This window comes from Pseudochaenichthys georgianus, chromosome 2 (genome assembly GCF_902827115.2).
Source record: "Pseudochaenichthys georgianus chromosome 2, fPseGeo1.2, whole genome shotgun sequence".
NCBI classification, from domain to species: Eukaryota; Metazoa; Chordata; class Actinopteri; order Perciformes; family Channichthyidae; genus Pseudochaenichthys; species Pseudochaenichthys georgianus.
In genome coordinates this window covers 10859369-10881684 of record NC_047504.1, presented here as the reverse complement: position 1 = coordinate 10881684, position 22316 = coordinate 10859369, and the positions used below count along the sequence as shown (strand labels likewise).

General features: G+C 43.1%; 1 protein-coding gene across 1 annotated transcript; it reads right to left on the bottom strand.

The window, feature by feature from the left end:
- Positions 1-1838: 1838 nt before the first annotated feature.
- Positions 1839-21107, bottom strand: LOC117457037 (sodium/myo-inositol cotransporter-like). The gene is made up of 6 exons (XM_034096908.2): positions 20966-21107; positions 19933-20062; positions 8466-9425; positions 7434-7629; positions 7127-7254; positions 1839-4720 (listed from the first exon to the last, which is right to left on the bottom strand). The coding sequence occupies exons 3-6, from the start codon at positions 9100-9102 to the stop codon at positions 3555-3557; spliced, it is 2127 nt and encodes a 708-aa protein (XP_033952799.1). The 5' UTR covers positions 9103-9425; positions 19933-20062; positions 20966-21107; the 3' UTR covers positions 1839-3554.
- Between the last annotated feature and the right edge of the window lie 1209 nt (positions 21108-22316).

Here is a 22316-nt window from a genome sequence, read left to right as displayed (position 1 = left end):
CACCCTCCCTACAGGCCGATCATGCAGACTGCGTGGGGCCTCACCTTGCGGAGGGGGCCTCACCTTGCGGAGGGGGCCTCATCTTGCGGAGGGGGCCTCACCTTGCGGAGGGGGCCTCATCTTGCGGAGGGTGCCTCAACTGAGCCGAAAATATGCGCTTATGCGGCGCAATTAGTGTGGCACGGTTTAGCCCCCCCCCCCCCCATTGTCGCTCGCGAAACAGAGGGCCTCATCGTATAACTTTGCGTGGGGCCTCATGTTGGCCCTGTGCACACGTATAGCTTGCCTCTCTTAATGTGATAATCATCAGTTGCAGTGAATGATGAAATAATAAGAACAACTCTACACTTTACCTCTTTATCATGTTTTTTTCTGTGCAATGACAACAAAGTTGAATCTCTTCTAAAAGTCATGGCATCTCTGCTCTTTCAATTCTGACCATTTTTCTCTAATCTGTCAAGCACTCAAGTGAAAACGGTTGGTGTTGTTTTTCCCATTTTGTGCACATGTGCTGGTTTTTCTGACACACTTCTAAACCTCCCAGTCTCGGAGATGTTTCTTGAACAACATACTGACCATGTTGGTTGGTGGTTGTCTCCCAAAACTCAACACGATGATTTCCCAGCAATCCTTGTGGTTTATAGTCAGTACCAATTGGGGCGCTAATTTTATAATCGCCCGCTCCCTTGACACACATACAAGAAGTGTATTCAGTGGCGAGCAGGTTAGTGTCTCATGTAGTTTAAATGTCTCTTTTTAATATGTCCTAAGTGTAGGAGCTTCACATAAACAACCAGATTCATATTATTTATTTTAGATAATCAAGGTTGGAACACATTTGGTTCTTACGGAAACATTTTTTGTTGAATTCCAACATTGTTTACACACCTTTTCAATTACAATCTACATTTCTAATTAAATACGTTTGTTTACTTACTGTGTCATTTCTCAATTCACTTAAAACTCTGAGCGTTTCCTGTCTTGTGTTATGATTACAAATGCATGAAGTAAGAAGGTGACATTTCCTGAGAACATGAAGTTGGCAGCAGCATGTATTGTGTAGAATTATGAACTTGAATACACCAAAGACAAAAAAGAACATGTGGCATGTGTCTACCCGGTAACTTTCCACTTTCAGTCTGTAACTTTCCACTGCGGCGAGGCTGTTTAATGTCATCCTCACTCACCGAGTAGTGCTATGTTTACGTGTTATGCTGACTTTACTAGAGAACATGACACAGCTTGCTTCTGCTGGGTCATTGTCACGCCTCAGGGACGCATGTTTTTATATCATATAGATGTCTAGTACATAATGGGTACATTTCCAAAATATTTCTAACATAGTGAGTGTAGTCTGTTATAGAGGATGATTCATTTAGACTACTAAGCACACTTTGATTGAGATGAATGGGAAATAATGCAATCATTTGACCAATCAGGATCAAGCGCATACATTCGAAGAACGTATGGCGGTGGTGGCGAAGTCGATAGGGACTTGGCAACTGGAAGGTCACCAGTTCAAGTCCCCGGCAACACCAAGTGCTACCGAGGTGTCCCTGAGCAAGGCACCGTTCCCTACACTGCTCCCCGGGCGCCGTTCAAAATGGCAGCACACTGCTCTTAACACTAGGATGGGTCAAATGCAGAGAAACAATTTCCCCACGGGGATTAATAAAGTATATCAGAACACCTGACTAACTTTCCCATTGAATCTGAACGCTGGGTTTTCCCCTTCTTAAGCCTCGCCCTGCTGTTATCAGATCAAACTCTCCGGGACATGACGCCTCTCAATTGAACATAAAACAGACGAGGCAGCCAACATTTGCATTTTGGAAAAGTTTAATAAGAGAAAGTGGGGGCATAATGGTCTCAATGATAAAGCTTACATGCTGATGTTTACAGATCCAACCATCTTGGTTCATGCTAATATTAGCTAATTAGCACTAAGAGTACATTTGATGCTGGTAGGAAGGTCATTAGCTTTGCATGTAATTAGTCATAAACAAAACTATGGGACAAAAATAATAATGAGCATATCCCCGCTTGATAAAAAGCCAATGGAAGATATTAAAATCACCAAATGTCCTGGAAATCCAGCCAATAAGTGGAGGTATTTTCAAAAAAACAAATATCTATCTAATGGTGTTGATTGAAGACCAATCAAAGGGTCTCAAAATGCAATAGGATTCATCCTCTGTGAACCAATCCATCATGGAGAGGTTGAAATTATTCCGAGTGACAGTTACAGTATGTTTACAGTGTATGTTTGATGAAGGGGTTATGCCAGATTAGACCAGAACAACCAGTTAGATTAGGCGTTTCTTTTTGCATAGAGCGAAGTGTGGGAAGGTATCGAGTTCAGAAGGGATGTGCAAAGTTATGGGAAGATTATATTTTACAGTGAACATTTACAAGTCCTTAACAGCCAATGAAACATTTATACAATAGCCACCTTTAGAAATACCCCTCAAGTTATTTGTACTTAAACTTGCATAGAAATTGTCCAAAATGTAATTTTGCATTAAAAAATACTGGATTAAAACAGGAGAAGAGAAAAGTGTTCTCCTTCAGATCGGAAATCAGGCTGGCCATCAGCAATTATTACAAAAATATATGACAATTTACAATTAAGTCCTTATTCTTCCCAACACATCCTTGTGCAGCTCTCATGGTCTTACAAAGGTGTTATAGTAACACGGCGTTGAGATGTATAAGACTGAGAAGAAAAATCTAAAACATCAAAGGATCATTTAAATCCCAGTGTTCGCAGACATCCCACAAAGCAAAAGGAAGTGACGTTTTGTAGTAAAAAAATATAAAAATACTTTAAGTTGCACTCGGCAATACTGCAAAATGTACCTTTGTGCATGCTCCACTAATTCATACAATTATAACTTCTTTTTTTTTTACATTACATGTCACTTGTTAGACGCTTTTATCCAAAGCGACTTACATACTCAATACTGTGGGCAATCCCCACAGGAGCACTTTGGGGTGAAGTGTCTCCGGGACACAACGACATGCTGACTGCAGTGGGGTTTGAACCTGTGACCCCCTGACCCCAACACCAACGCACAATCCACTGCACCACACGCCTTTTTTGTTTACCTCTATACTGCGACAGACCTCCCGATAGCCCCCTATAAAAAGACGGTTATTTAATTTAGTGGTACCTATGATACAGTGTTTGAAAGAGAATCTTCTAGCGTTAAGAACAACCTTCACAACGAGCAGAATATAAAAATGTGGATTCATTTGTATTTCCATCCACTTCTGTTGCGAGTATATTAAAGTGGACACTTAATCAAATGGATTTTATACACTATATTTGTCTATTTGATAATTCAACAAAGTTCTTATCGGTTTAAAAAAAAAGAATTGGTTCCCGAGCCTGATCAAAACCAAAATATTTTTGGGGTCGTAGCTCCAATTTTTGCCGTTTACTGAACCTGTTCACAATGCTCTTTTTTCATTACAGTTGAAGAGAAACTGCAGCATAGTTTCCCTCCTTTAGTTCATTATTGCTTGTAGTTTATGGAGCAACATGTCCCAGCCTATAAGGAGAAGTAGATGAAAATAAAGATGCCCACAAAGCAAATGGCCAGCAGTAACGTGTTCAGGAGGATTTTGGTTCTTCGAGGTTCGTGCAGAAGCTGCTCCAGGATCTGCTCCTGTTCCTCAGCGCTGAGGACCCGAGCTTGGGACGGCTTCTCCTTGAAACCACAGACAAACTCTAAAGCTTTCAAACATTTCCCTCCCTCCACGACTCCTCCTCCAATACAGCCATCCTCCTCCCCCACTCCCTTCCTTTCTCCCTCTTCTTCCATTGATGGATCAGAATCTAAATCCCCGACTATGACAGTGTGACCGTTGCTTGGCTGAGTTTCCTCATGATTTTCCTCGATCCCGTTGTCTTGCTGATCCGGACTCTTTTCTGTCCCAGTCAAACCGTTTGCATGGTTCAGAGGCTTCAACGCAGTCATATCTTCCCCCGCTTTCTCCCTCAGTCTCTTCCTCCTCCTTAACCCCCACAGGGTGGTGGTTCTGATCTGTTCTTGATCCGGCGGAGGAGTGCACAGACTCACAACGACAGTCACAAGAGCCGACACCCAAAACAATATGGCCGCCACGTACATGAAGTGAATATCTTTGATGAAGGAGGGCCGGTCGTCGGGCTGGTCGCAGCGAGGCTCCCGGTAAACCAATGCCAAAATCAGACGCACCGATCCAAGGACGAGCCCCACCAAGCTGCCCCAGAAGGCGCCCGTCTCGTTGCAGCGATGCCACAGGACGGCCAGCAGGAACAGAGCAGCGATAGGAGGAGTCAGGTAGTCCGTCACCTCCTGGATGTAGTAGAACATCTGGCCTCCCTGCATCTCGATGACCACGGGCACCCAGGCGATGCTGATGACCACCATGAAAACCACGAACAACCTGCCGACGATCACCAGCTCCCGGGACGACACCTGCTTCCTCATCATCTTGTAGATATCCAGGGCGAATATGGTGCTGGCCGAGTTGAAGATGGAGTCCAAGTCGCTCATCAGAGCTGCGATCATGACGGCCATCATGAGGCCTCGCAGTCCCGCGGGCATCACCAGCATGACGAGGCGGGGGTAGGCCACGTTGCTGCAGCCGCTCGCAGAGCCGCACACCTCCAGGCAGTGCTCCGGGCTGATGCACGCCAACTCATCCGCAAAGAAGATCCTGGAGATCATCCCTGAAATCAGATCACACATGACTCATATAGTTAGTGATCCGCTAGTCAAGGAGTGAAGTGTGTCAGAGAGCAATTGTATGTAAAGGCTGCGGGGGAAACTTCTGAATACATTGGAAACAAGACTCAGAGAGACACGAGGAGAGCTGGAGCTTTGATGGCAAACACTGACGATTTATTTGGAGGTTCGGCCCGAGAATTCACAAGACATGTCAAAGGGCCAGTCCACACGGTTGAGATGCCACAATCAATTCTGAAGAAACCTTCCTCTCGCATGATGTTTTACTAGTTTCGCTAAGGGCAATCAACATTCTTCATTAGTTAGACTCAGGGGCGGACTGGGGGGGAAAAGTGGCCCAGGGATGAATTGACAGACAGGCTCACTTAATACGCGGCATGTATCGGCCGGCCAGCGACGAAAGTATGTTACTTAACAAAAAACCCTATGCATTTGATGTTATTTTGGACCATTATTCATATAGTAATCACATTACCTGAGCCCTTGAGTTGCCTTGAGCAAAAATAGTTATATTTAGTGATTTTAATGGTAACAGATCATTGATGCAATAACATTTGGACCCAATTTGCCTGACTTGACACATGGAATAAAACATGGGCGTAGGAAGAATCGTCAATGTGGGTGGGACAATTTGACAGGGGGTGTGGGCAGGTGGTGTACCTCACCTCCTCTAGGGGGGGTCAGGGGCCATGCTCCCCCGGGAAGATTTAAAAAAAAAAAAAATCAATCTGGTGCACTTTGAGAGCAAAATTAGGGACTAAATCGGCCGGTAGGATTTAGGCAAAAAAAAAACTCCCGGTATTCCCAATGACCAGTCCGCCCCTGGTTAGACTAAACAGCTGAGGACACTGAATCACATTTGTTGTCGCTTATGGCTCGAGGTCATCAACACCCCGAGAAGGATGTCTTCCAGGGCCCTTTCTCATTTCATCAAATCCCCCTCCTCGTTTCCTCTGTCCTCCGGTAGTGACCCGGAAATGAATTTTACCGCGCCATGTTGAAGGACATCTCATTTCTCTAAATGCACGTCGAGGACCGAGCATCGAGCATCGAGGAGCCTCTCTGGAGGAGCTCTAACCGAGGATACACTGATGGGTCCTCCACGGCTCCTTCGCGGATGCATTTCCGGGAACAGAGATGTTTCAAAGAGTCGTGACGCACGGCCGGACTTATCTCAGCCAATGACAGCTCTGCATGCATCCCCTGGATATTATTTTAGAAACTGCTTTCATCGCGACGCGATGTTTACAGAGAGAACAGCTGTGAGGTCCTTGCAGAAAGCAGAGCAGTGTGTATAATATATATCACTCTATAACAGGCCTACTCTCTTTATTTGTTTTAGTAGATATCTACAAACAAAGAGTCGATATTTTTCTAAAACCATTCAGTGCTTCACATAATAAAATACGTAACAGCTGTAGCCTGATTATGTGTAGGTGTGTGTGGTACAGTGTGTGCGTAGATGCAGCGGACAGACAGGTCTCAGTTGGTTTGGTGTCCTCTGCTTAACTTGTAATACTTGTAAATAAAACTTTTAGCCCGTAATTTATTTTCCTCATTGCAGCGACCAGAGAGGGGGGGGATATATCCAGTCTCTGATAGTGTTACGTTATTATGAATGCTCTGTTTGATTCTGAAATTGTATATATTTATATAAATATATACATATATATGTGTGTGTGCGTGTCCGCATCTGTAGCCATTATTGTCTCATTATACCGCACTGTGAATGAATCAAAGTAAATATATAAGTCGTCATGAACACATCTGTCCATCAGACAGAGGGCTGCTGTGCCTCCTGTCATCATTAATGGACGTCTCTTTAAAATGATCGCTCAGAGGAGAGGAGTTCTCATTTCTCTAACCGCCTGCTGCTTCCCCTCCTCTCTCCTCGGTTCCCCTCCTCGGCTCCTCCGCTCGCATCTCCTGTGGGCGGGACTAAGTCTCGAGGATAGGAGTCGAGGAGGGGAGTCGAGGAGGGGAGTTAGAGAAATGAGAAAGGGCCTAAGTGTCCCACAACAATAACTATCTCTGACCGAGAGTTGCCCGGTCACAGACTGGTAACAACAACAACAACAACAACAACTTGCTAGGGCAGCCCCTCCTTAAGGGAGATAATGGCTGCTCAAGGTCAGAGGGCAAAAGGTAAACATGTATGGACAATTATTGTATGTATTAGGTTTTTTAGCACTTCTTCATTTGTATGATGTTTTTATTCTTTGTCAAGCACCTTGTGACTATGTCTGTGAAAAGCGCTTTATAAATACATTTGACTTACTTAAAGTCGACAATTGTCTTTTTGTATATTTTTTGACTCATCAACCTTACTATTATTTTTCATAAAGTTGAAATTGTGTGACAACTTTGTGTGAATATGCAGCATCATCTACCTGGGATGACGATGACGAACATGGGGAGGATTTTCAGAAAGCCGGCCATGATCGTGGCTCCTTTAGCGTGGGCAATATTCTTCGTTGCCAAAACCCGCTGAACGATCACCTGATCTGCACACCAGTACCTAGAACACAGGAGAGGACGCTTAGATTTAACAAGTAGACCATAAAGTAGCATTATAGCAAGGACACTGATACTGGCTCAAAATGAAAGGCCATCCATCTTCTGGTGACACACATAAACTAAACATGAAACTGAACCAGTTAGGGAGGTCAGTGTTGGTGAAAGGACTTGGACACGTACCAAATGGAGGCAGGAGTCTGGCCCAGGAGGAAACCGGGCCACGGCAGGTCTGGATCCCTCGGGCCCCGAAGCATCTTCAGAGCGTCTGGTTTGGGGTGAAGGTGGAGGTGGCAGGAGGCAGAATACGTTAGGTTGGGCGAAGACAGCAAGATGGCCGTGATGTTTGGAGAAGCTTGCATGTACTTGGTCTTCAAACCTTAAAGAAAAGCATATAGTGCAGATGGCAGTCAGTTGATCGCATGGCAGTTGTGCAGGGGCGGTTCTAGGGGGGCCAGTGCCCCCCTAACTCTGACCCCCCTGTGGCCCCCCTGACAATGAAATCTTTTTTTTTTTTTTTTTTTAAATGTATATTTTCTGGTCCTCGGTTTGCCAAAAACCGCAGGATTTTGTTGCTGTAATGTGAGATTGTGCAGACACCCTTATGTAAAGTAGAGATGTAACTGTTCATTGCCTTTATTTTTATATAAATATGGTGTTAGTGCAAACATTGCACTATAACTTAAGCTGAAGCTAACAGTAATAACTATAAGATCTATCTGAAATAAATAAGTGTACTGAAACAAATACCAATAACTGTATTGCATTGTTTTCTTATGCGCAATTACTTCATACTGTCTAGTTCTCTTTTTCGCATTTATTGTGCCCCCCTCAGAAAATAACTGGCCCCTCAGTGGCCCCCCCAGTCAAATTGGTCTAGAACCGCCACTGCAGTTGTGTCAAGTAGATATACTTTGGATAGATACTTTTTAGTGATATACCTATATTAGCCAATCTGTAAAAAAACTTGCACAAGTGTATCTGTTGTATTGTGTTGCACTGTTGGAGGAGCCTGTGACCTAAGATTTTCATTGTCATAACTGCACTGTAGCTATGACAAATGACAATAAAAGCTATTGCTATTGTACCTAAGTAACATTATGGATGCAGGACTTTTACTTGTAACAGTGTATTCCTTTATATTCCCTTAAGTACAATATTTTCTCCATCTTCTCCCACCTCTGTCACATGGAATTAAATTCAATGCATAATCACCTTCGAGTCCTCCCACTTTGAAGAGGCTGATGCTCGTGAGGCAGAGCGCTCCGGCGATCATGAGGAAGGCCTGGACGGTGTCCGTGTAGATGACAGCCACCAGACCTCCGGTGACTGTCAGTAGAGCTGTCATGGCGATGAGGAGGATGATTGACAGGTAGAGGTTCCACCCTAAGGACTCCTGGATGAACAAGGCCCCGGCGTACAGATCCACGGACACCTTGGTGAAGATGTACAGCACGAGGGACAGTGCGGCAAAATACACCTTGAGCCGTTTCCCGCCAAATCGCTTTGTCAGGTACTCCGGCATGGTGTAGACTCCGGACTGAATGTACACAGGGATAAATACCCAGCCTAATAACTGCAGCAGCAACAGGGCGTTTATTTCCCACGCTGCCACGCCAAAACCGCTAGCAGCCCCCGACCCGGCTAGTCCGATAAAATGCTCGCTCCCGATGTTGCTGACGAATAGCGATGCTCCTACGGCCGCCCAGTTCATAGAGCGACCGGCCAGGAAGTATCCGCCCACCGTGTTCTTATTGGCTCTCCGCATGGCGATGAAACCGATCGCCAGCACCAGGATGAAGTACATCACTACGACGCCGATGTCTAACACTTCCATGGTGGCGGGGGCCATGTTTCAGCAGCTTTGTAGGTCTTCAACGAAGAGAAGGCTTTGTCAACGTACAATATCTGGCACTTATTTTCTATGACCCCAAGTATAAAATGCATGTGCAGATAAACCTGTAATATCATCTAATTTGTTCACCTTAAAGTAATCCTCATATACATATATTTGCACATTGTCATTTATACAGCATAAAGCAGTTAAAAGCTGCAGTGGGAGAAATCTGCTTATTGTTCCTTTGTTAACTTTGGGAGTCGATGCAGGTTGCAGTTTGACAGCTTGCGAAATGGTGGTGCATTGTTGCTCGGTTTTGATTTAGGGGCACCTGGATCCTGCAACAAACAAAAATATCATTATTTTCCAAAGCAATGCACAACATGTTGTAACCAATTTGAGATTTTACATTAATTTCCCATAATGCAACTTGGCAGTGTCTTTCTTTAAACTCAAGGCCGGGGGCCAAATCCGGCCCGCGACTTCATTTGATGTGGCCCCACAAGAGCTTGCAAAGAATATAATACGTTTATTATACGGTTACATGCCACTTTACAGAAGCAGGTTGCCCATAAACTACATGTCCCACAATGCATCTCGTTTTGTGACATGCACACTGAAGAGACTTGCAATTATTTGCCCTGGACTTCTGCTTTCAGACGTAGTTACTTAATAAGTTATTATCCTATCCGATAATAATCCAATTCAGAGGCAATAATGTAATATAATACATTATTATATATTTATATAGTTACAACTGGCCCTTTGAGTGCTTATCTTTCTTACAGTGCAGATGCTTTTCTGCTTGCTCTTGCCTCGGCTTACTTTTTATGCTGATTTTCCTATTCTTATTCTCTGAAAACTTCGAGCAGCGGCTCCTGGACATTAACTTATCACTGGGACAGTTCATCTTCGTAAATAGACTGAGAGTTTCAGCCATATTTCAACATTTTTACGACGACCTCAGTCTTACAGTAGCGTGGCCTAGCAACAGCTAAAGCCTGGTAGGCGACTGCATGCTATTTAGCTTAAGCTAGTTGATAGCAAAATGCCTCTGTTCTCTACAGATGACTTCCACAAACTTATACAGAAGATGGCTGTGTTGGAAATGAAAATGCAACGGTTGGAAGTTAACGTGGAAGTGAATGGACTATGTCGTGGGAATGACACCACTTTACCAGTGTTGCAAAATAATGGAAAAGGGTATGCTAACTCACAGCTAGTTAGCAGCTACAAGGATTCCAAGGAACAGGAGGGCTGTGTACCGGGTAATACATCTACAAGTGGTAGTCCTCCCTGGAACTCTCTGGGTGCAAAGCCTAAGAGTACATCATTTCCATGGGATTTGGGAGGACGGATAACAGGCAGAGCCCAGCGCTCTGAAATCTATAATGCGACCGGCTGGCCTGCATTGTTATCACCCAGGAAGAGCGCCTCTTCAACCCCTAAACAGCCGTGGACAGCTGCTAAAGGGAGAACTACAAAAAATCCTCCTAAACCACCAAGTGTGCCAATCCAGAACAGATACGCTCCGCTGACCGAGAGCCGGAGATCTCTTTCTGATGACCTGGATAACCCGTCCTCTTCACACAGCAGGGTAAGGACCAATAGCTACTCCAAAAGTAAAAGGCTAGAGGGAAAGCTAACGACTGGGCCTGAAACTCTGATTGTGGGTGACTCTGCTCTAAGAGATGTAAAAGGTCTGTGTAGTAAGAACAACACCAAAGTACTCTGTTTTCCCAAGGATGTGGTCTCTGACTTGGCTGAGAAGATCCTGCATATTGGGGCTGAACATCCGACTGTGAAGAATGTGGTACTACACATTGGAACAAATGATGTTGTGAAACAAGTGCTGAAAGAAGACTTTAAATGTCTGTTGGAAACTGTCAGCTCTCTAAATGCAGAGGTGTTCATCAGTGGCCCTCTACCGCCAGTCAGAAGAGGAGTGGAGAGATTCAGCAGATTGTTTGCACTGAACACCTGGCTTTCAACTGTCTGTCCTGACCATTCTGTCCATTTTATTGACAATTTTAACTTTTTCTGGGACCGCAGACATCTCTTCAAGGCAAATGGAGTTTGCCTGAACAAGTCAGGAGTGAAATTGTTTATCTCTAACATATTCAACTGCCTGCGTCATCAATCTGTTCCCTCTGCCAAGGACAAGCGGCAAGAGGAATCAAAACAGGAGAAAGACACAACACATCGCGCAGAAAACCCTGATTATGGGAGACCTATGACACAAATGGAGGAGTCTCCACTGCCCGTCACCCTCCCTGTCAACGCCTTTGAGGATACTCTTCATTCATCCCCCAGCTCTCTCTACTCTCCGCTCACCCTTTCACCCTCGCCCACCCCCCTGGAGTTCGATGACCGCATGAAGGCGACACGCAGGGTTGGCAGCATGTCCTTTACCCCGCCCCTCAACGACGCCCACCAAAATCACCGAAGCAGAGATGCGCACCATCTTCCCCGGCTTCATTACGATGCCTACCACAATCATCCAAACCAAAACAATACAAGGAAGATGGAAGCAGATTTCCAAACCCCCCTTTCTACAGTGTAGCCCTCACCCTGCCCTCCTATGATGAGAGGAGCAGGGTGGTGGGTCCTCCCTCCCCTTCAAAGCCTGATAGGGATGTGTGTGTACAAAACGCAGCAAACTGATATCTGCTGGGTCCAGGCTCAAGGGGCGTATGGCACTCTCAACTCTTTCCAGGACATGCCAGGGCCCTGCCTGCCTGTAGCTTTGCCGATATCTGTGTTGATAGGTAATAGATTAAGAGCGGTGAATCAGCTTAGAAACAGGAAGCGCTCAAACGTTTGTGTGAGTTTATCTAATTTAGCAGTGATTCCATGTCAGCCACAGCTTGTCACAAAAAACCTGACTGATAGTGTGTTTAACGAACTTAAACTAGCTTTATTAAATGTCAGGTCTTTGGCAGGAAAAACATTTTTAATCAATGATTTTATCACTGAGCACAATCTCGATTTTATGTTTTTAACAGAAACTTGGATTGAACAAAATAACAGTGCAGCTGTTCTTATCGAATCAACCCCTCCCAACTTTAGTTTTATGAGTCAGGAAAGAATGCATAAGAAAGGGGGTGGAGTTGCTATTCTGTTCAATGATTCCCTTCAATGCAGGAAGACATCGTAAGGGAACTTTGCTTCTTTTGAATATGTGGCCCTTCAGCTGAAATGCTCCTCTCGAGCTCTGTTCCTAAATATCTATAGACCACCCAAATACTGTGCAAGCTTTTTTGATGACTTTACTGAACTGCTGTCTATAGTGTGTATTGACTTTGACCGTCTAGTCATTGTTGGTGATTTTAACATCCATGTTGACAACCCCCAGGACAGAGGGGCTAAAGAACTGTTTTGTGTTCTTGATAGCTATGGACTGACTCAGCATGTGACGGAGCCCACGCACAATAAGGGGCACACTCTAGACTTAATTATCTCAAAGGGTTTGAATATCTCTGAGGTCGTGGTGACTGATGTTGCACTCTCTGACCATTCCTGTGTTTTCGTTGAGAGCTCTATTTCTGTTAACAAAAATGTTCAAAAAGAGGTAACCACAAAGCGATATTTAACTGAAAATACTAGGGAAATGTTTACTCAGAATTTTTCTTCCACACTTGCCCCTGCTAACATCTCAGTAAATGAGCTAGTAGATCATTTTAATTCAAACATTAAAAATGTTATAGATGCCATTGCTCCAACTAGGGTAGAGGAAGTGACTGGCAAGAAAATATCTCCACGGAGAAAGGCCATGACCGTGAGAGCAGAAAAAAGAGAGTGTCGAAAAGCTGAACGCAGGTGGCGAAAAACAAATCTCCAGGTTCACTTTGAAATCTATAAAAAGAGACTTGACCTTTATAATTTGGAATTGAAAAACGCACGACAATCGTTCTTCTCTGACATCATTACCAAAAACAAAAACAACGCACGTGCCTTGTTTGCTACCGTCAACAGACTAACTAACTAACCCCCCAGTGTCAGTAGCCTCTGAATTTCTATCCACCAGGGCGTGCAATGATTTTGCCTCCTTTTTCACTGACAACATTCAGAAAATCAGACAAGCAGTCAGTGCCTCTGCATCAGGAACAGCAAATGTGTTGTCTCTGTGTCCACCTAACATCAATTCAGACATCATGACACAGTTCCATCAGATTAATGATACAAACCTAGAGGACATTATTCAACTTCTGAAGTCCTCCTCCTGCTGCCTTGATATTATTCCAACAGGATTTTTCAAAGATGTTTTGCCTTGCATGGCCTCAGATCTACTTCATATAGTAAACAAATCTCTTCACTCAGGTATTTTTCCACAGGCCCTGAAAACCGCTCTTAAAAAAGAATAATCTAGATGCTTCAGTAATGAACAATTACAGGCCCATATCAAACCTCCCATTTCTAGGTAAAATCATTGAAAAAGTTGTTTTTCAACAGTTGAGTAATTTCTCGCATTTAAATAACTGTTTTGATGTGTTCCAGTCAGGCTTTCGTCCAAACCACAGCACTGAGACTGCTCAGAACTCCAGTGTTATAATTATTAGATCTCAGTGCTGCGTTTGACACTGTTGACCACAACATATTACTAGACCGACTGGAAAACTGGGTGGGACTTTCGGAAACAGTTCTAAATTGGTTTGAATCCTACTTAAAGGACAGAAACAACTTTGTTTCTATAGGTAAATACACATCTGAGTTGACAAATATGACATGTGGGGTTCCTCAAGGCTCCATCTTGGGGCCTCTTCTCTTTAACATCTACATGCTACCACTGGCTCAGATAATGAAAAACAACAAAATAAGTTACCATAGCTATGCAGATGACACACAAATGTATGTAACAATTTCACCAGGAGACTATGCTCCAATTCAAACACTGAGTAAGTGCATTGAACAAATCAATGACTGGATGTGTCAGAACTTTCTCCAATTAAACAAAGATAAAACTGAGGTAATGGTTTTTGGAGCAAAGTCAGAACGTATAAAAGTTAGCGCTGAGCTTCAGTCTGCAATGTTCAAAACAACAGATAAAGCCAGAAATCTAGGTGCAGTCATGGACTCTGACCTGAGTTTCAACAGTCACATTAAAACAGTTACTAAATCAGCCTACTATCACCTAAAGAATATATCTAGGATTAAAAGACTAATGTCACAGCAGGATTTGGAAAAACTTGTCCATGCTTTTATCTTCAGTAGACTGGACTACTGCAATGGTGTCTTCACAGGTCTCACTAAAACATCTATTAGGAAGCTGCAGCTGATTCAGAACGCCGCTGCTCGAGTCCTCACTGACACTAAGAAAGTGGATCACATCACTCCTGCTCTGAAGTCTTCACACTGGCTTCCTGTGTGTCAAAGAATAGATTTCAAAATACTGCTGCTGGTTTATAAAGCACTGAATGGTTTAGGCCCAAAATACATTTCTGACCTCCTGCTAAATTATGAACCATCCAGATCTCTCAGGTCTTCAGGGACTGGTCAGCTTTCTGTTCCCAGAGTCATTACATTACATTACATTGCATTTAGCTGACGCTTTTATCCAAAGCGACTTACAATAAGTACATTCGTCCAAGAAGACACAACCTTGAAGAAAACAGAATCATATAAGTACATCAGGTTTCATAGAGCCAAACATTTCAAGTGCTACTCAACTGGCTTTAGATAAGCCAGCCCTTTATTAGTATATAAGTGCTTTGTTAATAGTTCTATTGCTCGAGGTGGAGTCGAAAGAGATGAGTTTTCAGTCTGTGCCGGAAGGTGTGTAAGCTTTCTGCTGTCCTGATGTCAATGGGAGCTCATTCCACCATTTTGGAGCCAGGATAGCAAACCCACGTGTTTTTGCTGATGGGAACTTGGGTCCCCCTCGCAGCGAGGGTGCAGCGAGTCGTTTGGCTGATGCAGAGCGGAGTGCACGTGCTGGGGTGTACGGTTTAACCATGTCCTGGATGTAGGAAGGGCCAGATCCATTCACAGCATGGTACGCAAGCACCAGTGTCTTGAAGTGGATTCTAGCAGTTACCGGAAGCCAGTGGAGGGAGCGGAGGAGCGGAGTGGTGTGGGAAAATTTAGGAAGGTTGAAGACCAGACGAGCCGCTGCATTAGTGTCGAATGCAGCAGACATGTCCAAAAGGATGATGACAGAGGAGAGGGAGGCTGCTTTGGCCGTGTGCAGTTCCTCAGTGACAGCAATGAGGGCAGTTTCTGTGGAGTGACCTGCCTTGAAACCAGTCTGGTGCGGATCCAGAAGGTTGTTCTGATGGAGATAACAGGAGAGTTGTTTAAAGACGGCGCGTTCAAGTGTTTTAGACAGGAACGGGAGTAGACAGGCCTGTAGTTTATAACATCAGACGGGTTGAGAGTGGGTTTCTTCAGGAGAGGGTTTACTCTTGCCTCCCTGAGACTGTTTGGAAAGTGAGCAGAAGTTAGAGAAGTGTTGATGAAATGGGAGAGAAACGGTAGAATATCAGGAGCGATAGTCTGAAGGAGGTTTGAAGGGATAGGGTCCAGAGGACAGGTGGTAGGGCGGGCAGAGGTAATGAGGGTAAGAACCTCACTTGGAGAGAGAGGGGAGAAGGAGGTTAGTGTGCGGGTGGAAGGAGGGTCTGGTGACCCAGCGGTGAGTAAAGGTGAGTCAGAAAAAGAAGAGCGAATATCATCAACCTTTTTTTCAAAGTGGTTAACAAAGTCGCTTGACAGAAGTGAGGAGGGGGAAGGGGCTTTGGGGGGGTCCAGGAGGGTGGAGAAGATGGAAAATAGTTTTTTAGGATTGGAATAGGAGGATTGGATCTTATCTTGAAAGAAAGTGCTTTTTGCCTGAGAGATCGAAGAAGAGAAAGAGGAAAGGAGAGCCTGATAGGTTAGGAGGTCGTCACGGTGTTTGGATTTCCACCGTTTCCACTCTGCTGCCCTAAGGACGGTTCTATTAGCACGCAGTGCGTCATTTAGCCAGGGAGCAGGAGGGGACTGACGAGCCTGCCGAGATGTGAGAGGACAGAGAGAGTCCAGACTCCAGAGAGGATGAGAGAGTAGAGAGGAGAGTTTCTGCAGCAGAGTTTGGAGGCAGGAGTTGGAACGAGTCAGAGGAAGGGAGGGCTGAGAGCACCGATGAGGCAAAGGTAGAGGGGGAGAGGGAACGAAGGTTACGGCGGACAGGTGCAGGATGAGAAGAGATTAGTTTGTTATGTTTGGAAAGGGGTAGAGAGAATGAAATGAAGAAGTGATCGGATGTATGGAGTGGGTTTACAGAGAGGTTAGAAGTAGCGCAGTTCCTTGAGAATATGAGATCAAGGACATTGCCAGCTTTATGAGTCGGTGGGGACGGAGACAGTGAGAAAGCAAAGGCGGTTAACAGAGATGTTAGTTCGTCTATCTTCCCCGTCTGGAGGTTGAAGTCTCCGAGAAGTACAGCGGGAGGGCCGGTTTCAGGGATGTGTGAGAGGAGATTATCTAATTCCTCCGATAAGTCCCCCAAGGCGCCTGGTGGACGGTAGAGAACAACAATGGTTCATTGTATAGGATGGGTTACTGTGACGGCATGGAATTCAAAGGTGGAAGGAGTGAAGTTAGGTAGCTTGAAGAGGGAAAAGCTCCACTTGGGAGAGAGCAGGAGACCAGTGCCACATCCTCTACCAGTGGGTCTGGGTGTATGGGAGAAGGAATATGCTGTGGAGAGAGCTGCTGGGGTGGATGAGTTGAATGGAGTAATCCAGGTCTCAGTGAGAGCAAGGAAATCCAGGGCCTGGAGGGAGGCGGAGCCAGAGATGAAGTCAGCCTTAGGAACAGCTGACTGGCAGTTCCACAGGCCACCTGAAACTAGATGTTGGATCTCAGTGGAGCACGTGGGATAGACGAGAGCAGGCCGGTTATTGCGATTAGGAGATACACGGGGCCAGTGATAATTGCGAGAAGACACATGAACAGGAATGGAGAAAATACACATGATTATAGCCTGAGGGGCTAGAAAGCTAAAGAAAAGAAAAATAAGACACCAGCAATACTTAGCTCAATCAGAGTAGGATTTGCCTCCTCTTTGCCTCCCTCGTGACTCCAGCAGGACTCTATTGTCTTTGTCAGTCTTACTCCCACAGGACTCCAATGTCTTTGTCAGTCTTCGGCTGTCTGACGCTCAAGGAAAGAGCTACCTAAAATGGACGCCTGATTGCTGAGTTCTCACAGCTGTGGTGCCACGCCCCTCTTATTAGTTAACTCTCTACTGCTGATGGGCGACAGCAGAGAGGCCCTGCCTATTTTAATGCATGCTTGAATGCCTACTGAGACCTGTGTAATAGGTTAATGTGAGCAGATCTGAGATTTAAAATCTCTCAAAAGCGCCGTTTTAGCTACAATAACTACAGAACAATTATACAGAGTAGAATAAATGAAGAGTCAGAACTAAACATGGAGAAGCAGCGTTCAGTTATTATGCTCCAAATATCTGGAACAAACTCCCAGAAACCTGCAGGTCCGCTGCAACTCTGACTACTTTTAAATCCAGGCTGAAGACTTTTCTTTTTGTCGCTGCTTTTAATTGAACTATTCACATCTTAAACTGCACTGTAACTTTTATCCATGTATTTTTTCTTTTAATGTTTATTTTATTATCTTTTCTTTTTAATGACTGATTTTAAATGCCATTTTCTTAATGTCTTTCATTTTTTGTAAAGCACTTTGAATTGCCTTGTGTTGAAAAGTGCTATATAAATAAACTTGCCTTGCCTTGCAACCTTTACGCGAATGTGGCCCGCGATGAAATTCAGTTTGACAACCTGCAGGTTCAACGTCTCCACATCTCTTTGATTTGGCCTTTTTTCTGTTTCTAAGATCAAGAAATAACTGTTAACAAACCAAACATTTTCTTTGTCATTAAAACATTTGTACAGATTCAGTAGTACTTCCTATTATGAGGGAACATCTACTAGTTTCTTTGACCTTCTGTCTGAACTATTACATCATTTTCTATTTGGCCTGATACTAAAGTAAAATTAGTTTTTAAATGTCAACACATATGCATGAAGGTCAGGAGGTTTTGGTCTTGATTAATGCATCCCCCGGTTATATCCAGCACTCTGCAAGCTGTGTAAACACATACAAATATGTTTCTTTTCTTTTCATTTCGTCTTTCCGATGCACCTGCACAGCACAGCCTTTTAGAAAGCCTTTGTTTCCTCATGTTGTAGCTTTTTCAGAGGGTGAAGGAGCTTGGGAATGACAAACAGCTGGCGTCGCTGAGTCAAGTGGAGTGACACAGCTTTAATTGCTGTTAAAGGGGAATGGATTATATAAGAGAGTCCAACAAGTGCTTTCATTCAGACTCACTCCTGCTTAGACCACTGATTAGTCTCATGTCTTTAAAGGCAACTTAATGAACTTACAAACTTTGACGTCTCTAAAAGCACAGTCAATTATAGTTGTTATCAGGTTGCATGATAATTAAGTGCTCAATCTCAGCCTCTGCTACTTCAATTAACCCCTTTCAAAAATGGTATTGAAGCATGATAAGCAGTGAGCATGTGTGCATGATAGAGCTACTGCTGTCAAAAGCAATACGGTTATAGGACAGCATCTATTTTCACAATCACCTCTTGTAAGAAATGGGTGGCATCAACATGTGTTATATGCAGTTGTTATGCTAATTTGTATCTTCTCAGTTAAATCAATTAATAGTTTGGTCTCAAATTGTAAGAACATCTGCTTCTCACAACCCCAAATAACATATTTAAATGAAACTACAGTTGGCTTAAAGGAAACTAACATTACTATATTTGCTGATTGGTTGTCTGGCACCATGTCTCATTAGACCAAGCTTGCAAAATGGTATTTGGACGATTAAAGGCTGCATTCATCTCATCTCAGCTGCTCTCTAGTAACAGCATTATTTTTGCTGTTAGCAACACTACCAGTGGACTCCACACTGTAGTATGAGGGTTCCTGCATCAGGCGGCTGTTTTTGCTAGTCGCTGGAGGACAGCTGGTTTGACTGAATGATTATGTACACACCATTGGAAAATCGGATTATCTCCACATAGCTTCAGTCGCTTTAATTTACGTTAATGGGAACAAAAGTTACATTTCCTCAGTGAGTATTGGACGTCCTGCAGGTTTAACTCCTGATGCTTCTTGCAGGAAAGTCAACATTGATCTTGATAACAAGGCTGTCTGACTTCCTGTAAGGTCACATCTAAAGGAAATGACAACCCTGTGAGTCTGCTGTCGAACGAGTTTCTCTAGCACCTATTTACATGACTGTCATTGTATTCTGTTCCCTTTAACAAAGGCAGTGTCTGGGCCATTTCAACCACATGGTTTATATCAAGACATGGAGTTTGAATGCATTTACATTCTGATTTACATTTTGTCTTCTGACTCCAACTGTCCTGCAGCCTCAGGTGTCTTTTAATTTAATCGTCTTTTTTACAATACTTTAGTGTTGCTGCACTTTCACTAAAAGGAATAATTAATTCACAATATGATAATTTGTATATCAATCACTCAACCCTCAAAGTCTCTGATGAATTGTAGTAAATTGTTTTACAACCAGAATTCAATGTTAAATTAATCCTTACAATATACCGCGATGTATAGGGTACTTTTATGCCATTACATGCTTATTATTATTATTATTATTATTATTATACAGTAATGATTTATGACTGCAGCTGGTTTTTTAATTAACACCAATTCTCGATTTTTCTACAAGACACCTTCCAGCACATTAGAGTGACACGTTAACATACTAGACACAACTCTTAATGAATTAAACACAGAATGTTAAATTAAACTATCGCGATACTTAAGGCTTACTTTAAACTGAAGTCTGATGATGAGACTCACCTGCGAGCTGCTGCTCTCCGTCTCGCGAGGAAAAGTTAACTGTCAAGCGAGTTTGAGCCTGGTCTCACATGGTCCTCAGCCTATTAACATGAGCGTGAGACTCCGCCCACTGCCGCACCATCATCATCACCTGGAGGCGGGAAAACACGCTTTGATGAAAATGATGATGATGACGGTGGTAAAATAAAAAGATAGTCCACATGGTTTTTTAGTAGGCTAAAAGTAGCCAGAGTAAAAGTCATGCATTTAAAACTTTATTTCAGTGTTAGCATCTAATTGTTCCTTACACTTAAAACAAACATGTACACTCATCTTAAATATTTATTCATCTCATTTAAACTTAGACATAATTATTGAATAGTTGAAAAGGAGCAGGGGGGTGGAAGCACATGCACAATGTAAACACTGCATCAATTAAAACTTTTTTTAAATGTAAAATCAGCTAACAATGGAGCAATTGCTGAAAATACTTGCTTTAAATGTATACTATTACACCGATGATTAACTCAACTTTAATGTAAGCATGCGGGATGTTATTTTGAACGGTTGCTGCAATACATGCAAACAATTTGTATTTGCAGGTGTTTTGAGAGAGAGTGTGTGTGTGTGTGTGTGTGTGTGTGTGTGTGTGTGTGTGTGTGTGTGTGTGTGTGTGTGTGTGTGTGTGTGTGTGTGTTTTCAACTTATTACCCATTACCAACAAAGTGGTGACCATGACAGCAAAGTCCTACTTTCTGCTAAAGCACCATGATTTTGCACTTTTCTTAAACTATTAGCCACAATAGAGGGCTTCTTGATTTGGCATTATAGCACATACTTAATACTTAATACTTCTTATCTTTCAGTAACCATTATCATTATTTGATGCCAAAATGCTTTCCAATTTGAATGAAATGTGTGCAAATAATACACCCATATATAACATCTTATAGCACATCGCTGCTGTTTCTGCATTCAGTCATTAGTAGATGCCAATGCACAGACATTTAAACAGGAAACAAACGTATTTTAAGGCAAAAATGTCATCATTCACGTGTTTGAAGTCCACTGTCCTCCATTTGGCACGGCAGAATATCCCATTGGATTTGAGGTTTACTAAATATCCATCTTCCAGTGTTTAGGTGTTCCAGTTTTTTCTCTTTCAGTCAATTGCAGAAATCCCAAAACAACAAAAACAGCTGAATACTCTCTTTTCAATGACCATGCTTCTCATGGCATGGAGTCCCCAATCAAAGGCATGCCAACGTCACCGGTGTTCCCTTTAGCTCCAGAGTTTGCTGTGCAGAAAGAAAGCAAAAAACACCATTTTAAAGAAATGTACTTGATACTAAATTGGTAAAACTGCATAAAAACAAATATTAGACTTTAAATTGCTCTTTAAATCTGATTGGAGTTCATTATTACTTATGTCTGTGTAACGTCTCAGACTGTAGATGGCGCCACTCTTCCTCCGAACAAATAACACCCAGCTGTGAAATGGATCTAATGACCCTCTGAATGTAAAAAGCCTCACATCCTGCAACAACAAACAGTGCTATAGTACTGTAGATTATTTAATTATTAACCGTGGGATGAAATAGAAATAACGTCCAGATGTAATGTCAGTTCTTCTTCTCTGTCTCGCAGCTCTAAAATGTGTTTCAGCCTCCCTAGAATCGTGAAATCTGTCCTCACAAAGACCAAAAGAAAGAGAAGTGGGGCTCTTCTCTTCAGCCATCAAATATTAATGGAGCACTTTTGTGGTGAAATACGGACTTGAAGTTTCACAAAGCATCTCTGTCAATCAAACTCACACAGACGGGTCTCCCTACACATCAGATACAAGTCTTTTTCTTTCCAGACTATTTACTCTCATCCCTCAGCATCCCTGCCAGAACACAGCACTGATTGACAGACAGATACACTGGACTTTTTGGATTTAAAACAACACCTTCCTGCTGAAGAGTTTATGTTGCTTACTGAAAAATATCAAAGTCACAAAAGGCTGTATTACTTACAGTTGTGGAGACTATAACTCAGTGTATCAGCACTACTTAAGTCCACATTGTAAGGTTCGTTGAGGATTCAGATCAATAGCACAATATCATTCAATAAAGAATGTAACATGTATTATTAGGTTCAGATTAAATGCACAAGACAATGGAAAAACCCTCCTTTACCAGCTGAAGCATCAAAGTAATGAACCCATAAATGCATCTATAATTATAACACAATAGTGACTGGGACATTTTGCTAAATAATTCAGTGTCTGATGCTTTAAGTTTGTATCTATGTTAGTATTGAATGCAGGAGTATTTCTCTACTGTCTAATGTCAACTAAATCCAACTTCCAGCACCCCTGAAAGCATACGAAGAGTGGGTGAATCAGGGGTTTCCCTTCAGCA

Excerpts from the sequence above, each read along its gene's own strand:
- LOC117457037 (XM_034096908.2), bottom strand. The coding sequence starts at position 9,102 with ATGGCCCCCGCCACCATGGAAGTGTTAGACATCGGCGTCGTAGTGATG. Across the intron at positions 7,630-8,465 it reads CAAAGTGGGAGGACTCGAAG|GTTTGAAGACCAAGTACATG; the intron begins GTGATTATGCAT and ends CTTTTCTTTAAG. Across the intron at positions 4,721-7,126 it reads GTTCGTCATCGTCATCCCAG|GGATGATCTCCAGGATCTTC; the intron begins GTAGATGATGCT and ends ATCTGATTTCAG.